Source organism: Cydia amplana, chromosome 10, assembly GCF_948474715.1.
Source record: "Cydia amplana chromosome 10, ilCydAmpl1.1, whole genome shotgun sequence".
NCBI lineage: Eukaryota > Metazoa > Arthropoda > Insecta > Lepidoptera > Tortricidae > Cydia > Cydia amplana.
In genome coordinates, this window is record NC_086078.1 from 14837502 (window position 1) to 14857734 (window position 20233).

Below are 20233 nucleotides of genomic sequence, written 5' to 3' on the forward strand. Positions count from 1 at the left end.
GCATCAAAAATGGACCAGGGGATAAGACGCCCAAACATACCAAGGAGGGAAAACAGGACAAGGCGAGCAGGAAGGAAGAGGAATGGAGGGCAAAGGATGGGCCTCGTGCGGCTACCTTTAACGAGGCAGTCACACGCACCCGACACAAGAAAACAGAGTTGGAGGAAACAAGGAAAAGGAGAAAATATAGCATAAGAGAGGAAAAAAATATATACATACATTTAGAATAGATATCTACAAAAAAAAAAAAAAATATATATATATATATAAACATATTTAAAAAAAAAATAAAAAAAAAATGCAAAAAAAAAAATATAAAAATATAATGAAAAAAAAAAAAAAAGAATAAAAAAAAAGAATAAAAAAAAGAATAAAAAAAAAAGAATAAATAAAAGAAAAGGGGGATAACGGAAGGGGACATTAAAAGGCATCATGTACTTATACGGTGATTTTTCCCCGACAGGTAAAAATCTCCAGACGGGTGACGGGACTGTGATGGCGCTGTAACAGCGCGCACACAACATCCCGCTTCACCGCCGCGCGACGCACCGAGCCATCGCGCTTCACCGCCGCGCAGACCACCCACGACGATCGGCCCCCCGCCGCGCCGCGCACCGCACCCCGCGAGCCACTATAAAAGCGCGAGCGCGCGTCCGCCCGTCGGCAGTCGTCCTCGCCGCCTTCTGCTGTGAGCACGGCTCTCCCACGGTTGTGCCGGCCTGGGGTTACCGCGTAGGCACCCGTTCCTTTGCTTCCCCCCTATCCCGTTCCTGCGTTTCGGTTGTGCCGGCCTGGGGTTTCCGCGTAGGCACCCGATCCGCTTCCCGCCTATCCCGTTCCTGCGTCTGGGTCGTGCCGGCCTGGGGTTCCGCGTAGGCACCCTAGACCCAGGATCGTCCTGTATACCTATCCGTCTTCATCCCCCTTACCCTTTGGGGATCCCGAGTATCCCAAATCGCGTGTAGCGTAGGGATCGCGTACCGTAGTGACTAACGGAGTCACCCCGCGCCGTCTTAGCCTAGGATACCTAGACTTAAGCCCTAAATAGTTTAGATTCAATAAACCGGCATAAAAGCCCGTCGATTTGCATTGTGCATCTGTGTTTCTATTAGCTGCCCTGTACCCCTCTCTCCTCTGAGCTAACTAGGAAACCCTGGTTCCTGTCTGGAACTGGGGAGTTGTATGAGGCCACGCCCGCCCCGGCGAACGTGACCCCATCACAAATTGCATACTTAAAATTTTGTGGGTCTTTCGTAACATTACTATAATGATTAAATACTAAGTTAGGTGATAAAATAAGCCTATTAGGCACAATCCTTACTAATAATATGAATGCGAAAGTAACTGTTTGTCGGTCTTTTACCTCTTCACGTTTAAACTGCTAGACTAATTGTGATGAAATTTGGTACCTATAGAAATATAGTTTGGTCCCAGGGAATCATCCCTCAAAAAAGTGAAAAAGAGGGTGGAATTTACTATGAAAATACTAATTCTATGCAGGCAAAGCCGCGGACTGACGCTAGTTTCAGTATATATCTACAATTCAAGCCATAATTGCAACAATCTCTTATGAAAAATTCCTCAAATGCATGTGACACATAAATCTCATGGGGAAGTTTTATTCCAGTAATACTTTCATTCAGTCGGACAAAATATTCATATTAAGAGGATATTACGAGGATATAGTGCGTGCTGTGTATGCAAACGTAAGTGCCGCGGTATGGAAAATTCTGAATATTTACTACCCTCTTAAGTGATTTGAATTATTTAGTGAGGAGCTGATAAAATACTTATAGCACAAGGTTTTTCTCTCAATGAAAGCAGTCTGAAAAAAGAGGATTAGCGTGAATTTTTTGAAGCTGGATTTCCATCAGTCGAATCCTGCTAAATGGCTTTTATTTTTAAGATTAAGACCAGTAAATCAACATTTTGATTTAATGTTATTTATATAAAATATAAAAAAATTGCATATTTAATAACCAAAGTAGCGTCTGGGATGGATATATCTTACCTTTTTACACGACTGCCCAAAAAAAAGAGTGTATTGTTTTCAGCGTTCATGTTTGTATGTATATATGTATGTGAGTTTCTTTATTCCACGATAACTTCAGAATGCCTTAACCGATTTAGATGTGTGATATATCATTAGAATCCTTACGTCATCCCGGGTGACATAGGCTATGTGACGTCATTACAAAATCAATATGGCGGACTTAATACGCCATATTACGCAACCTTAAGAAAAAAATATCTTGCAAACCCATCGAGTAGGGCATCAAAATGAAGCGCTTTGAAAGACGATCAATAATATATATACAATATGAGGGTTTAAGTCCAATTTTAAGAAAGTAAGAATTTACAAAATATATTAAGAAAAGCTAATCTCATAAAATATTATCCTATGTATTGTTGGGATATTAAAAGGAAGTGGTTTGACCGCTGATCATAAAAAAAAAATTATACAGAGGTATTATATTAATCATATTTTACTTGTTTTGAAACCAAGCCAATATGTTCTAAATTGCGCTAAGGGAATAGAAAAGTGTAAATAAGTTCTTTGTAGAGAGTCTGAGATTGTAGAGTCCGTCTTCAGATACAACTCTGCACCGACGGAACAAAGTGTGAAAGTGTCATAATAACCGTATATTTTTATACGTATTTTTTATATAAAGCCCGAGATACACTTGTAAGTTTTACTTACGTAAGTAGGGACAAAGCTATTTGTTAGAATGAGATAATGATATTCATCTCTCATTCTGTAGTACCTATAGCTGTGTCCGTAAGTAAAACTTAAGACAGATGGGCTCTTCCTGCAATTTCCCCGAGTATTTTAATTACGAAGGCCGAACTCCGCATAGGGCCGACGGTCCGAAGCGTAAGGCAGGTGCGTGCTTCCTGTAACTTCCCCAAGTATCCTAATTGCGAAGGCCGAAGGCCGAGCTTCGCGTAGGGCCGAAGGCCCGGAGCGTAAGAAAGCTGCACGCTTTCCGCAGCTTCCCCAAGTATCTTAATCTGTCAGCTCCCACGGCTCATATATGAGCCAGAACGCTTATGGTGACGTCATATCGTGGGATTCGACAGGTGAATTGCGAAGGCTGAAGGCCGAGCTTCGCGTAGGGCCGAAGGCCCGGAGCGTAAGAAAGCTGCACGCTTTCTGCAGCTTCCCCAAGTATCTTAATTGCGAAGGCCCAAGGCCGAGCTTCGCGTAGGGCCGAAGGCCTGGAGCGTAAGAAAGATGCACGCTTTCTGCAGCTTCCCCAAGTATCTTAATTGCGAAGGCCGAAAGCCAACTAATAAGAAATAATTATGTAGTTGCAGAGATATTAAGCCATATAGCACTTTTCAATACGTTTGGTTTTTGGGTCAGACCTAGTTAGGTTTTTAAGCACGTTTTATGCTAACATATCAAAGATCAACGTGATAAAATCTCCTTGAAGCAACTAAATTGTCTTAAATCATAAAAAATGTGGTTGGTTTAAATGGTCACTAAAATGTATAAAATAAAATAAATTAATTAAAAATTAAAAAACACGACTGCAGTTTAAAAGCGAACTGAAAAGCTAGAAATAATTTTTAGTTATGTTAGGTACTCAACTTAATGAATGTAAAATAGAATATAAGTGTTCATTCAGGGTCATAAACAGCAATCGGAAAAGTTTAGGATCTTTAGGATCGTGACTGTACCTGCATATTTTATTTCGATTGCAGTCGGGGACCTTGATATATTGAAATTTTCCCATTCACAGGTCCCCGACTGCAATCGAAATAAAATATGCAGGTACAGTCACGATCCTAAAGATCCTAAACTTTTCCGATTGCTGTTTATGACCCTGAATGAACACTTATATTCTATTTTACATTCATTAAGTTGAGTACCTAACATAACTAAAAATTATTTCTAGCTTTTCAGTTCGCTTTTAAACTGCAGTCGTGTTTTTTAATTTTTAATTAATTTATTTTATTTTATTGAAAGTTTTTTTTATAACTTATGAGTCAAACTACACTAACACTAATACATATAACTAATACGTCGACTCGTTGCGCACTATATTTCAATTAACGTGTATTGACACATTGTCAATTGAAATGAAATAATATTTCATAATGTGAACGAAGAATTAGTAGGTATTATCACAAATTCACAATATTAACGATGACGAATTGTGCTGTGGAATATACCTAACCTAGCTATACCCATACTAGGTATGTAAATTTACCTAGTGTTAGTATTTAATGTAGAAACTTTTAAAGAGTGGATGATGCATTTGCGCGTTGTTTCATTTGTTGTTTGACTGGACAATGAAGGAAAATTTCTCAACAATTTGACACCTTCCATATAAAAATGAACACTATTTTTAGCATCAATTTATGGCAACGTCACGCATTAAGGGGCCCACTGATTATCAGTCCACCGGACGACATCAGTCTGTCATTTAGAACAAAAAGTTGACAGTTCCGAACAACTGACAGGTTGTTATCGTCCGGCGGACTAAATCAGTGGGCCCTATAGGATTTTCACCTGATACGGTTTTATACAAAAATACTCCATCAAAGACGAATAATTAAGACAAACACGCCACAGCGAAGCGCACGACTTATTAAATTAAGAGGCGATACTTTAATTTGGTGTAAATTTGCGCGTTACCGGAGACGCTGCGCGACTTTATACGTGACGTGTGGAAGTGCCGCCGTGAGGAACATGGAGTTGAAAGCTATTGATGTGACTGTAATAAAGGAAAAATTAAAAAAAAAAAAAACGTAATATCTTCGAGTATTCCGTAGTCTCGAGTTCGAGTCGGTATTTTTTTTTCTTTTTTATTCCAGATAATAAAAATCAGACCACTTAACTGAGGCCATGCAGGTCTGCCATTTAACTGAGATGATTGGTAAGAAGTCGTTTCAATGGTCAGCTAGGGAAGTGGGATACCGGGAACCTTGAACCAAATTAGAAGGGCTTCACTGAAATATAATATATAAACTAATTTTAGTTCCAACACTCAGCTACCTTTTATTAGATAATCTATATTAGAAAAATAACCTGACTATAAGTAGTTACTATGCAATATGCATGCTTGCAACGCTAGATTCACATAGTGTCCACATTGGAGGAGATCTCTTATAAACAAACTTGCACTTTCCTGGAGAATCTAGCCTTCGAAAATACTTCGGCAAACTACTAAGATAGTTAAAAAAATATAGTTAATTGAATATGACTAATTTGTTGAAAGTCAAAATATTTTTTTTTTTTCAATTGATTGAACCAGATAATGTTATGAAATTTCTTTAGAATATAAGCGTGCCTTTAGACCGTATTTATTTCTAAACATATCTTTTGATACCAGTCTTCGTTTAACACGTTCATACTTCTCTTAGAAAGACTGCCACTTTCTGTTAAACCATATCCGTCTGTGTAAGTCACGTATATTGCGGGAGGTGTATCCTCATTTTGGAGTCATTACACGAAATAGTATCACCGTATAAAGTCCCGAGGGAGGAGGGAGCTGCCTGTTTGTTTATGCCCTCCATATATATTTTGGTTAATTAAGTTTTTGTGCGGTTTGTGGATAAGTAGCTTCGAGGGTGATAATTACGTTATGGTTATAGTAATGGGGTAATAAGACTTTGTAAGTGGGATTTATCTATGATAATTGTTGGTGGCTTTTTGGAGGGAGGTTGCGAATGTCATAATAATGGCTGTCATTAGATTCTTCCTGGGACTTTGGTTATGCGCAATCAAATTTAAGTAAGTCATATTTATTAGCACAAGAAATAAAAAAACGAAACTAAACTTCATTTAGATGAACAGAACTGTGGTAAAAGGTCATCACTCAGCTTTGACAGATGAAAGCTTTGCCGTATGCCATATTTTGAACAATACCTATAATTTGAGATTTTTCAATATACTTAACATAATTAAGAACGAAACTAGCGGTGCAGGAGTTATGAGATTTATAAGCTAAATGCTTTTTATTTCCGATTACCTTCCGTTATAAATTAATCCTCTTTTTACGAATTGTAAGTAACCATTTTTCCAATATCTTCTTTACGTAAACATAGCTTTACCTAAACCGTATATTTCCTTTAACTTTCAGAAAGCAAAACGCTTTTCGCCCAAAATCTTCGAGCCATCTGTTCTAATGATATCCCTCGGATAATTTCAAAGTGTAATTGGCAAAAATTCCTTCACCTACTTACTGAGGAAATTACTGGGTTTCCGGTAACAGATTGGAGATCAAAGGCCGTTAATTAAGCCTTAGGACCATAAATAGCAAAGTAACAACGATATTTACTTGGGCCCTTTTAATTGAGTGTAATGTAATTTCTCATGGTCTCTTTGAAGACGCAATATTGTGATAATCAACCGGTACGAATCTATTCATTACGATTTTGGTTTAATTAATGAGAGTAGTTTGAGAGGTGTGGTAAATAATTTTTGAGAAACAAATTCCTACTCCAATTCAATGTTAAATTTTTCCTGACTTATATAATTCATAAGCATGTAATACAATCGCAAACATTCTTGAAACCGCCTAGATCGATGTTTGACTGTCTTTACAAATATTGTCGATCTGACCCATTATTGTTGCCCTTTACTCTTTTAATTTTGAGACATTTTATTTCATCTGGTTTAAAAATCGACCATTTTTGTTACAGAATGAAACGTTGTAAACACATAGTTTGATTCAGTTCTACTCGTGTAATTCAAAGTGTGATATTAATAGTTTCTTTGTAGTAAATATCCGAGAGTTAATACACGACAAAACATCAAACAAAGTAGTGCAACCTTTTTATCAAATCAGAATACAAATATTAGTGTATTTTATACAAAATGCCGTTTATCATCCTTTACAACATGAAAAGAAAATTAATAATGCTCCCTGAATATAACAATGTTAACATTCTTCATTAACTAAACAGAAATGAGTAAATTACTTGTCAGACATTAAATTACGAATTACCTACGGCATCCGTGAGTGTTTGAAGTTTTAGGAGGACAAAGAAGTAATATCTCATTTTCTGATGGCAGTCAAAACACGATTTCGTTTATGTGACCTGTATTTAAGACTAAGACAATAAAACTTCCAGATGATGTAATATATTATATTATTGTATTTATTATTGTACGCAGCAAAAAGTGTTTGGAGTTCATATAACGTCACACGAGAAAAAAAATATTTCAAACAATTACTTTGGAATAGGTACCTATCCCAACTTTTTAGATAGATAGATAAAAATTTATTTCATAAATATTATCGTGACAAAAAAAATAACAAACCTATAATAAGAATAAAACTAAAACCTAATTACTACAACAGAATAATACATATTATAAATATGAATGAATTCAGAACGAAGTTATAATCCTACTAGAATGTACCGTGCCCGATTTCCGAAACCCGCAAGTCTCCGCGCAATTCTTCGAACCAGTTTTATGAGATCATACTTTTGCAGAAATCACGCGGCAAAGGAATATTGGAGTTGGCCTCAAAGGCAACCGTTCAACCGAGAAATCCCCTCCAACTAAGTTGCCACTCATAACTAGAATATATGCATATAAGATTCGAATCTGTCTGTATCTAACTGCTCGAGGCATTCGGAATTTTATTAAAACTTTTCCCCTTTGAGATAACTTCGCTGTTTGATAGAAACCAGGAGCGGCAGGGGGAGGAAAGCCTCCCCAACAATTAATGCCACCATTTACGAAATTTTATTTCATTTGCGAACGCGAACTCTCGTTATTTGATTATTAATAAAATGAGTTTATTTTGTTGCCATTTGCATAATTATCTCATTTTCACTTTCGGCTACTGAATTCGATAAAAGTCCACGACGAAATCTCTTAAAAAGGAATTAAACTTGCGTTTTGCTATGGTTACGCGTTTTCTGTATTTCCTTTCGAATTTTCGTTACACCATTTGCCAGATTAAATTACCTCCCCTGCTCAGTTGCTTATTATAATTTACGATGAAATTAACATACTTATAAGTTGGTATGACAAAACAGAAGAATTCAATTTCGGAGTCGTCTCCTGAAAGCTTGTTTAGAAATTGTTGATGTTATTTTTTGGAAAACGCCTGCGAGTAAAGTGTATTTTAACGTTTCTTTTAAAGGAAAATAATAATATTTTAAGTATGTAGAAATAAAACATATACATGTTGGTTTGTAAGTATTTATTTTTCATATGACTCACGCTAAAGCGGTTGGTGACCGGGCCAAGGTGTCGGATGTAACTGGTGTCGCTTCTAAAGAACGTAACTGGCCTTAAATAATAGCTATGATATTTGTATAATAGCGATTCAACCAAAAAATATATCATACTTGAACGTATTGGTACATTGATTTCGGTCTTACCACATCTGTGCGCACGGACATTATTATGCAAAATACCGTACAAAACCTTTATCAAGTCAAATTATTTGCGTATTATTGCAGCTACTGGATTCCAAAGCTATGCCATAAAAGCTTCATTATGTTCATATTTGGATTAGGAGCAGGCACGGCTTTGTTGGAAAACCTAATACGGGACAGTTGGAATGACGTTATGCAATGCCTTAGGCAGACAATAGTTGGGCCTTTTGGTGTACATATAAGTAGATAGAAATATATTCCGTTATATCTGGTTCGTATTTATTTGATTTTAAGTATCTTTGTGCTTCATCAAAAAACCAAAACAAGCAAAAAAACGGTCACCCATCCAAGTACTGACCCCGCCCGACGTTGCTTAACTTCGGTCAAAAATCACGTTTGTTGTATGGGAGCCCCACTTAAATATTTATTTTATTCTGTTTTTAGTATTTGTTGTTATAGCGGCAACAGAAATACATCATCTGTGAAAATTTTAACTGTCTAGCTAATACGGTTCGTGAGATACAGCCTGGTGACAGACGGACGGACGGACGGACAGCGGAGTCTTAGTAATAGGGTCCCGTTTTTACCCTTTGGGTACGGAACCCTAAAAATGAAGAAGCAAAGGGGAAGTAGGGGAGACCAAGATCTACTCGTACATGGTGCAAGTAAAGGAAAAAGTCAACTTCGTGTCGCATCAGATGTCAAGATGGCGACATACATGACGACCTTTTACACTAGCCAATACACTAGCTTATTAACTACACTGAAGTAATATAGAAGTTGTATCAAACAATACTTTTCATCGTTTCGTCGCTTTCAGTACATTTCGAGAGTTCTATTAGTATCTAATGTAGGCGTAAGGATCTTACATCTAAATCATAATAGGTATTATGTATTTCTGTCATACTTCATTAGTTACTTATTGTATATTCAAATACCCTGACTTTGATGTATGATTTGATTAAGATATTGGTTTAAGTATATAAATATCTAGATTCAAGTCTATAAATCTTTAGAACATTAAATTATCCATTAGCTGGCTGCGAACAATCATAAATTTGCTGGATAATATTAAGGCCTGATACTAATTCAATAATTTTATTACTGTTTACATTTTGTCCAGACCCTATTCATCTGTCTAGCAAAATCACATTTCTATAACTTTTCTGTCGTATTAAACTATAGTTTGACTACTAAAACGTATTATTTTAAGTCGATATTATTGTTAACAGAAGAAAAAGTGCAATCATTCGATTAGCTACTTCTTCTAGCGTATATTATTATCAATTGAACGATTCAACAGGATCGCCAAATAAACGTTGGCATAGATTTTTTATTGCACCTACAATAATATCATGTATCAAAGCCAAAGGAAAATATTGTGAAGATTATTCGTTTCGTTTTAATTAAATAATCGTAGTTTTAATATTTAATGTTTTTTTAAACGTGTAAGTAAGAATAATATTCCTAAACAATATTTTGGCAACATTATTAATTTTAGGCCATCCTGTAAATAGAGTTGCTAGGCACGTATTTCAGACCTTATTCAACTCAAAACCAATAATTAACGACAATCACTGAAACCATTTAAATGATATAATATTTTATAATACTTAACTATTTTGTAATCGTAAAATTACTAATAACAAATAGAATCGTTCACTTCTATTTACGGGCAACGTGGCTGATAACACAGTGCATGTACAAAAAGGGCATATCTTAGAAGAAATAATTGTGTGTTAGAATCTTATGGATGTCAAGATGAAAACAATTCGGACCGGTTGTCGCGGTGTTGTGTGTATTAGACCCGACGGGGCATTTTGCAACTGTGCCACCTGACAGAAGGCGTGATACAAGTCATAACAGCCAGCGAGTTGATTATTTTTTTCTATTTATGCGTGAAAACGAAGAGATGGTAAAAGCTACACGAAGTAATAATTATTGTTGTACAAAATTATGGACTAAATGGGACTAGGTACTTGTTAATCGTTAACCCTTATAAAAACATTTTCTAAGGAAAACTGCTATCATATGGTACTTCATGCACTAAATATTTACTTTTAGATGAAGTTAAAAGTAGGGACCGAATATTATGTAACTTTTCTCTTTCTTGTTTTGTAAGATACGTAATGTAACGTTCTGATTATAATAAAAGGCTTTTAATTTCATCAGGATTTGTTATGGATATAATATGTTAGTGTAAAAAGTGACGCTTTTGCGTTTTTGGTTGAAGAAATCTAGGTAAAAGTACTTACCTGAAGTATAGGTATCCGTAGGTACCTACTAACGGATGTTTTCCGACCATAGCAAAAGTATTCGTAAGGGTCAGCTGACTTATCAACTCCTTTTAAAATACAGGTTTCTAAGCACTTGACCTTAGGTAAATTGAGTGGCAATGATGGCCGCTAACTCCTTTCCGTTGGCTCTCGGAGCACGCAAGACAGTACCGGCCGATTATTTAAATAACTAGATAGTTGTAAAACTTGAAATTGTCTCAGCATTTCACAAGTTCCGCGACACCTGAGATTTGTTTTATTTACGTAGAACATTGGGCGGCATAATTTTATATCGATTGCGTTCTGACAATATACAGCTTAGAGTAGTTGGACAGGACATGAAAGCACCTATTTATGTTGACTACCGGGGTAGGCTTGACTAAGTAAGTTAACTACCTATTTAATAATATGGACAAAGTAAAAGAAATGGTCTGAAAGTAGTACTTATGTTTCGGTTTCTGAAACTATACGAGCGTGATTATAAAAATAAAAGTTAGAAGTTTAGATTTATAAAGCTCGAATAAGTCCTCCTGTTCACATTCATGCTCCCACCATACTGCAACGTCACTCGGATTGTCCTGTCGAGCGTCCATTAAACCAATCTCCCACTTCGTTACCGGTAACACGGTACACGGTGGCGATATTGAATCGCATTCACATTTAAATAGGCAGTAAACAGCGCTCCACTTTAATATTATCTGTATGGGACCTTTAGATATAATTAAAATATATAGAGCTGGTAAAACCAGTTAGTTTTACTCTGTTTTTAGCATCGCCTTACGGTAAACCTAGTTACTATTAAATAGCAATCAATTGCTTCTAGGTTGAGTATGAAATAGGGTTCATGGCAATAATTCCGTATTTTTATACGATTAGGATTTTAACACATTTCGATTTTTTTGATATTTTAAGGCCATTTATTATTGAATATTTTTCACGCATTTCCCGCGTTAAATTATTTCTGTGGCCCGATTTTTTTGACTAGTAGCACTAAATTTAGCTTTATGTTTGCCTTTTGTTTTTGTTTGCTGTTTTATAAGGATGAAAATAATTGAACGTAATCAATGACCAATTTAATGAATTTCTATATAAAGGCAATTTGTCGTCTTGGTTGTTTATTGTAAAATACATTTTGATAAAAGGGCTAATTTTTATTTTGTTGTAGGTTTTTGTCAGAAATTGATAAGTTTGTAGTGCTCCTCATTCTGGGCGGAATCAATACAAAATCGAAAAATATCATACAACTCCATATATCCACCAAATTGTATCGAATTTTGACGAAAAAAAAAAACCACAATATAAAACTCGGCCCATAATATACGGCCACGGCAGCTTTCATACTCGTAGTCACAGTTAACACAGCTCTATTAATATCCCCATCATTTAACCAAGCAAGGCGGAATGCTGCCGTAGGTTGTTCACCCGTCTCACCACGCTACATCTGATACCTGATACGCCGGTATCAGACCATCGGCTACCTAATAACTAATGCCTTCGATATTATAATGAGAATGGCTAGTGAAATGATATTATGTAAGACCGCCTACGATCAGTATGCTTTAATTTTAAGATTTATGCTCGTACATGAGTGTGTAAGTAACAATTTCAAATGATAAAGTACCAAATGTATTGAGTTTTGTAAAGGTCACTTTCTTTATCATTATCAACAACGTTCCAAGTTTAAGTTATTTGATACAATAAACATAGACGTCTGTGTGTGTCGTGTGTATTATAGAGGTCTACCTACTAATTATTGATCTTTTAAAACTTAATTTATTTGATACATACACGATACATAGTTTGACTTTAAGCTACTTCTTAGTGCTTGCATCAAAATAAGAATAAGACTAAGAATAAGAATACTATTTATTTAAAAGAAAAAACCTTATTAACACTTAATAATGTCCTTAATCAAATCAAAGTCTGATTTAAAAGAATTGGAATGTACTTTTGGTTTATTTTATTATGTACATAACATAAGATCATATTCAATAGTCTATAGTCTTAATAGCGACTATGTATTAGATGAGTTACATCTAGCAGTAGCCTTGTGGTTGATATTTATTATTTTCATGTCAACGACACTTTTGGTTCATTAAGTCTTGGAATGCAATTGCATTTATAATAGTCTCTGGAATGAAATCGATTAAGAGAATAAAATTCATAATTACAATGACATTGGCCTAATAAAGGCTATAATTAAACTCAATAACGACTTAACTAGTGTAGCTAGAGCTGATTTAATCTCCCATTCAATGCCGAATAAAGCTTTCAGTTTCAAGATTTTAATTAAAAAGGTAATTATGCACGGTCGTATGCATACGGTAATTAATCCAGGGAATAATTCCTTAAAACAGTGCCATTGTTCTGGGCGGTGCAAGGAGGCTGTTCCCACTGCAGGTAAGCCTATATGGATATGCTAGTGTACAAAAAAAAATCTTATTCAATTACTACCGGTATTTTTACGCCAGTACCTATCTTCTCAGTGCTTTGGTGAAGGTTAAATACTACCAAATACCTAAATTTTTATACGCACGCCTACTGATGTGCCTAAGGAAACTTTCCAAAATTGCGAAATGTTTCGGAAATTTAACGTAGGAAAAATTCGGAAAATTTCTTACATTTTTGTATGAGAATTGAAACTTTCCAATTTTAAATTTAAATTTCCCATATTTCCCAGTGAAAGTTTCATGAAATTTCCGAGAATTTATAGAATTTTATGGAAACTTTCAGTAACTTGCACATCTGTACGCACGCCTAAATTAAAGATTTTTTTTTCTTTTCTAAAATTTATGGAAATGTTTTTGTTGTCTAATAATGATGATAAGAAAAAAAAATAAGTAGTTCGTTTTAGTCAAGTCTGTAATGCTTTATTCGCATCAAAAAAGTGTAAAGGCGTTTGAATTTTCCTTTGCACCACATCTTGCTACTGTTAAAAACCCTGGAGGACAATTCAAACTAACATCTTGATATCTAAATAATGTTATTTTGGTATCATTCGCCCGTGCGCCTAGACCGCGGAAATATACGTACAACCAAGTACAAGCGAAAGGCATGCGCAAATGATAATAAAATGATATTATTTCGACATCAAAATGTAAGTTCCAGTTGACCTCGTAGTCACCGAATTCCGCAAACTTTCATAAAAGTCACCTTCTTGGATACCTGGGGCCCGTTTCTCAAAAGCTTGTAACTTGTAATACAAGTGGAAGTCCCTTTCTAACAAAAGCTGTCAAAAAGTGACATCCGCTTGTATTACAAGTTACAAGCTTTTGAGAAACGAGCCCCTATTCTTTTTAATTTTTGTAAATTGTTTTTTTTCCGTCATATCCTCTTGTTTCTTATGTATAGTAAAGTTTGTGAAGTGAGCATGTAGGACGAGAGTCAAATTTCACTGCACTTTGGTATTTCAATCGCTCATTTATGCCTAAGCGCTACTCGCTAGTGCAAAAGTTTTGGCGTCTTAAATTGCGTTGTGGCAATTAAGGGATCCACTGATTAACAGTCCGCTGGACGGTATCGGCCTGTCAGTTGTTCGGAACTGTCAACTGTTTGTTCTAACTGACAGGCCGATACCATCCGGCGGACTGTTAATCAGTGGGCCCCTTTATATAAGGTAAAAAATATTAGATCGTTATTTTGAGAAGTACGAACACCTATGTTTTTGTTATTAGATTTACAAGTGATGTGAAGGCCAAAGACGAACATGATTCAATGGTACAGCAATATATTTAACCTATTATAGACAAGTCTATTACTACTACCTAATGTATATTAGGCAATAAGCATCCCAAATAAAATAATTTAGAATTATTATAGTTTATTTTATTTTATTTTGGAAATTTTAACAGTCATTTCATTTTAAATGTCAAACAGGTATCGGCTTGACCGACCGATTCATCATGCTATTCATGTTTCATTGGTTTGTGTTATTACATTTTTTAATCAAAATAATTTGTTAAATTTTTATTTTCAGATTTTTTTTCGGTATTATTTCAAAATGAAGCTGTAATAATTTATATTTTAGAAAATATAAATAACTGACAGAACATTATAACAAAGCGATACCGAATGGCAAGCTCCCAAATCATAATAACTTTATTTGGAATTTAAGCTCTATCCAATTGCTTCAAGTTTGCTTTTTGTTTTAATTCCTTAGCTAAGATACGAGTTTAGCTAAGTAAGTAGCCAATGTGTGGATGCAACTGTATTCAGTGTAAAGGAGGTAGGCGTATCTGATCTAATTAATTCGACGTTGATTGATACTAATGTAGTTTCGGGCGTCAGCCGGTGAATAATCGATTGTCACAACACGATATTATCGGGTACAGAAATCGATGAAGAGCCGACAGAAAACATCTACACTTACATGTTTAAACACATTAATGTCAGAGATATGGAAAATGTTGATGCGTTTTTATTATTAGTAACGTGCTTTTTAGGTGCAGTCTTTAAATCATAAAAAAATTAATGTGTACGAAATGGAAAATAGCTAAAGCATTTGTTACTATTATACTTTACTATTTAATTAGGTTTAAGTTAATGAAGTTTACCTTAAAATATAACGTATTTTGATAACCATGAAAACTAAAAGCCTTTTAATAGAAGTTTGTGTCGAAAAATGTTTAGCGTAATGAAGAAAACCATTAAATAACCCGTTAACGGTTGTGTTGTGACAACTTAAACAAAAAACTTACAAATGTGTATATATATAAAAAAGCTTCATTTTACAACATAAATTAAAAAAGTTACATGACTAAATACTGTTTGCTCGTCATACATTATTCCCTTATTCGATGCCTTCTGACCTGTGACCTTAGCCTATTTCTAATCCATCTTTATCATTTAGATTGTTATCGCCGTAATTTTGACAGTCGATGTTGGGTGAAAGTCCTGAACTGTCGATACGAAGATTTGAAGACATTCAAGTGAGAGGAATGGAATGATGTAACAAGTGTAACCTCAGAGGTCAAAGGAATTTATTCTATTTTTGTTGTAGTCACTTATGCTCCTTCCGATTCAGTTAGATGAAATTACTTTTAGTGCTGCTGCTGTAAGTAAAACTGATGTCTGTTTATATCTTGTTTTAAATACTAGTGTAATAAAATATACATAGAAAAAGATTTTTACCATTTCCAAATATTCGTTTCTATAACTTTAGCAATCTTAGCCTGACATTGACAAAAGCAAGGACTACTTTCTCATTTTGGAAATAAAAAATAACTTGGGTCCAGTGACAAGTTAGGAATTAGCTGTGCTAAGTACGTATTACCACCAATGGTTTACCACTCCATAGGTGCGATTTGATCAGGAAGGATAGGAATAGCTATGGGGTGTTGTAGTCATCCGGAAAATTCTTCTCAATGAGCTCATTTTACAGAACTAGCATTCATTTCTTAGTACCAAAGCCATACCTAAAATAGCTCCTGCCAGTTTTCCCGTAACACTTATGGTGATCAGGGCTTTAACCACGAAAATCGAGGTGCACAAATTGCGGGCATCTTCCCTGTCACTCTTATTAGGCCTTCATTGGAGTAAAAGAGAAAGATCCCGCAATTTGCGAATTTTTGTTTTCCCGGTAGGCCCTCTGCCCTCAATAATTACTGAGCGGTCATGTCAACGTTACAATAGTTCCTAAGCGGTTGCACCTTCTGTCTTTAATATCCATTTCAATTAACTCGTCGAGGCAGCAGTAAATTTGCCCGCCTATTCGATTTCATTTAGCGTAGGCCGCGCAGTAAATTTAGATAGTTATTAGACTGGTTTCCCGCCAGTGAGTTATGGAAGCCTCTTATTGCAACCTGGAACACTTCATAATTAACCACGTGAATGGGTCCTTTGTGATGTGTATATTACTTAATGCTGCTGTTGAATATTTAATGTTGTTTCCGGTTGTGGAGTAAGTTTAGTGTTCAACAGAACAAAATGCATTTTATTTGTATTTATAATGTTAACTTAAACTAGCAGATATTTCATTTTGGATATGTTATGTGTGTGATAAATTATACACATATATATTATTATATTTACTAAATTAAGCCAGCGACCACAAAAGAGAATCTAAAATATGTCTTTAAATATGTAATAATTACTGCCCAACGTGCAAGTTCTACTTAGAAAACTTAAAGTATGTTATGTGCAAATGCACTCAATCATATTAAAATTCCATTATATAATATTGCGGCAAACCTGTTGGAGTACCAAGTACCGTCTGTGACATATTTTTAGAGATGTTAAGTACTCTCTTTACACTTGATTGAACATACCACTTACATTTAATCCAACAGATGTTTAACGGTTAGCAATTATTGACATTTTATTACCATACACAGCTCTAAAGCAGTCAAAGTACACCCTTAATGTTACGTATCGATTCCCCAGAGTATAAACAGTTATAGAAAAACATACGAGACATACGCATGATACGCAGTAGGAAAGCAAACAAGCTTCCGTGGTGCATATCGCTGTTTAAATACTTGAAGCCCTAAAACATGGCACACACCATTACTAAAAATAACATGGAGTCGTAAAAACTAAACATGGTAATCGGTCACCAATAGTGTCTATAGAATTTATATTGACACCCTTTTGTGTGTTTTAGGAAAATATTGACAGGTGGTTAAAACAGGTTGTGTTTTCAGTATGATCAAATTCTATTTTATCGACAATATTCGAATATCAAAATTTTATTTGAGAGTTCACGTAGTTCATATTTATTTTTCATGGCAAAATGCAAATTGAATTCAGCGTAAGGATTTGTACCTACACAAATATTTTTTTAATGAAATACAGGGTTATTTTTTATCGCTGCGTAACAATATTGCGTAACAATAGGTGGGTAGGTATAGAAACTCAAACACACATCATCATATATTAATATTTATTTTAAATAGTAAAAGTATATTTTATTGCCTAAATTTTGAATTTAATTAATGACTTGTTGATCAGTCCTACCTACCAGCAGTTATCTTCTTCCATCTCACTTTCTTTGATTAAATAATACTGTTACTAGTTTTGTTAACTGTCACTTCACCACAAAATTACAATGGAATCCATCAAGACCTCAATAGCGGAGTTGGGAGCCTCATTCAACGCAAGGATGGCAGAGTTTCAGGGCCAGATTGAGAAGGCTAACCCGGAGAGTCCCACAGTGTCATCTGTTGCTGCACAGTTCAGTGCTTTCCGAGCATTTATACTGAAGGCTATCGAGACCCTGCAGCAACAGGTTGAGTTCCTGATCCAGCAAGTGGACAGCATGGAGATGCGGTCCAGGCGCAAGATCCTACTATTTCATGGGGTGGCAGAGGCGGACAACGAGGACTCTTCAGCGCGGATTCTGGACCTGCTAAAGGTGCATCTCAAAATAGATTTGATTGCTGACAAGATTGCTCGAAGTCACCGTATGGGTCGTCCACGTAGCAATAAGACCAGATGCATTCTGGTAGAGTTCAGAGACCTTTCTGACCGCAATGCCATCTGGGCTGCAAAAACTGCTTTGAAAGGGACTGGTGTCGTCATCTCCGAATTCCTGACCAAGCCGCGGCACGACGTCTTCATGATGGCCAGGGAGCGTTTCGGAGTTCGAAACTGCTACACGCGAGAAGGCAGCGTGTTCGTCCTGGTCGGGGATGGCGATCGTCGCTGTGTTACATCTCGAGCCGACCTCGACAAGATCCAGGTCACTCAACCGCCTAAAGCCGGGCCTGCTGCTGGAGTTGACGGTGCAGTCGGGCTTGCGGTAGATCAACAACCAGGTGAGCCGGGCAAGAGGTCGAGAAAACCGGCAAATCGTTATTAATATATTTTTCTATAAATGTCTTGTTTTAACTTCTGTCCTTGGTCGTGTAATCTTTTGTAATGTATTATACCCTCGTCTATTGTTTATGTACCTAACGAATTCCTCAAATTAGTCGGTTTATATCTATTTTTGCTGTTAACTTCACTTCAATTTAATTAGCTTAATCATAACAAACTGTCAATGTCACTTGCTTGTAGGACTGACGTGTGACGCTTGAATGATCAGTGTTACCAGTGTTATAATTACGTTCCGTTTTTGCTAAGTATATTTTTAATTTTTGTGCTAAAAATTGTATAAGATACTGCTGGCGGGTAGCCGGATTTTCAAAAGTAGTATTTTTAAGCGTTATATATTTATTTATAATAATAATAATTATTTTTATTTATTTATAAAAGGTAATCTAAAGGTAGGTAGGTAAAGGTAATTGGTATGTCTATCAATGGTCAAAGTGATCTTAGCGATTTTGTTTCTGTTTCATCTAACGATAGTTTTCATAGTCTTCCTCCCTCTCTTTATGACCAACTCAACCAACAACTTTCTGACTTTCCAAAAAACTTTAATATTGTACACTTCAACGCGCAAAGCATCCCCGCTCATTTCAATGACTTTTTATTAACTTTCGAGGACAGCAAGATCGATGCTATTCTTGTGTCCGAGTCTTGGCTCAAGCCTTGCTTACCCTCCACCAGTTACTCCCTTCCTGGTTTTTGTCTCGTACGCAATGATCGCTCTGGCAGGGGCGGTGGTGGGGTTGCGATCTATCTACGTTCGCACATTCCGTATTCCATTGTGGGCATGTCCACTGAATCATTATCTTCTGATGCCGCAGAGTATTTATTTCTTGAATTGAGCTTATCTCACTCTAAAATTCTTCTCGGTGTTTTTTACTCACCCTCTCTGCACGTTAACTATTTTGCTTCTTTTGAGAAATTTCTGGAGGACCTAATGCCATCTTACGATCATCATATTATAATGGGCGATTTCAACACGTGCTTGCTCAAAAATGATTTTCGCTCTAATTCTCTCAAAGCACTTGTTGAGGCCTGTAATATGGTTATCTTGCCGTCAGGTCCAACACATTATTTTCCAAATTGTTCTCCATCGCTTCTGGATCTCGCCCTCGTCTCTTCCCCCGATCATGTTGGGGGATTTACTCAATTTTGTGCTGATGCTTTTTCCCACCACGATTTGTTATTTCTATCTTATAAAATTCGTCCACCTAAACATAAGCCGAAAGTTCTTCTGCAGCGCAATTTTGGTAGGATAAGGCTCGATAAGCTCCGTGAAGATGCTTTGCTTATTGACTGGAGCTCGATACTGCTTTCTGGTAGGGTTAATGATAAGGTGGCTCTCTTTAACGATACCTTAATTAAGCTTTATGATATACACGCTCCTATACGCCCAGTCAAGATGAAGCACGTCCCCGCCCCCTGGCTTACCGAAGACATCAGGCGTCTTATAGCTAGGAAAAACTTGGCCAAATCGAAGTTTAAGGGGAACCCCTGTGAAAAGAATAAAGCTAGGTACCATGCTCTTCGAAATAGATGCAGTACTGTGTGTCGTGATGCCCAAAGGCGTCACTTTCACAGTGCAGTAGAGAATGGGGAGCCAGCTAAAGTCTGGAAGTTCCTAAGGTCAGTAGGAGTTGGGAAGTCTTCTCAAACTTCCGTTAGCAAAGATCTAGACTTACTTCAGCTTAACCAACACTTCTCAACTTCTACTACCTTCTCCGGGCCAGTTAAAACTAAAACTCTCGACCATCTTTCAAGTTTCTCTGCTCCTGACTATCCTCCTTTTGCACTTACTCAAT

General features: G+C 36.2%; 1 protein-coding gene across 1 annotated transcript; it reads left to right on the forward strand.

Moving 5' to 3' along the window:
• Nucleotides 1-17654: 17654 nt before the first annotated feature.
• LOC134651633 (uncharacterized) lies at nucleotides 17655-18423 on the forward strand. The gene has a single exon (XM_063506733.1). It carries the CDS (start codon nucleotides 17671-17673, stop codon nucleotides 18421-18423), a length of 753 nt encoding a protein of 250 aa, XP_063362803.1. The 5' UTR covers nucleotides 17655-17670.
• The last annotated feature ends 1810 nt before the right edge of the window (nucleotides 18424-20233 follow it).

Coding starts and splice junctions, on each gene's coding strand:
- LOC134651633 (XM_063506733.1), top strand. CDS start 17,671: ATGGAATCCATCAAGACCTCAATAGCGGAGTTGGGAGCCTCATTCAAC.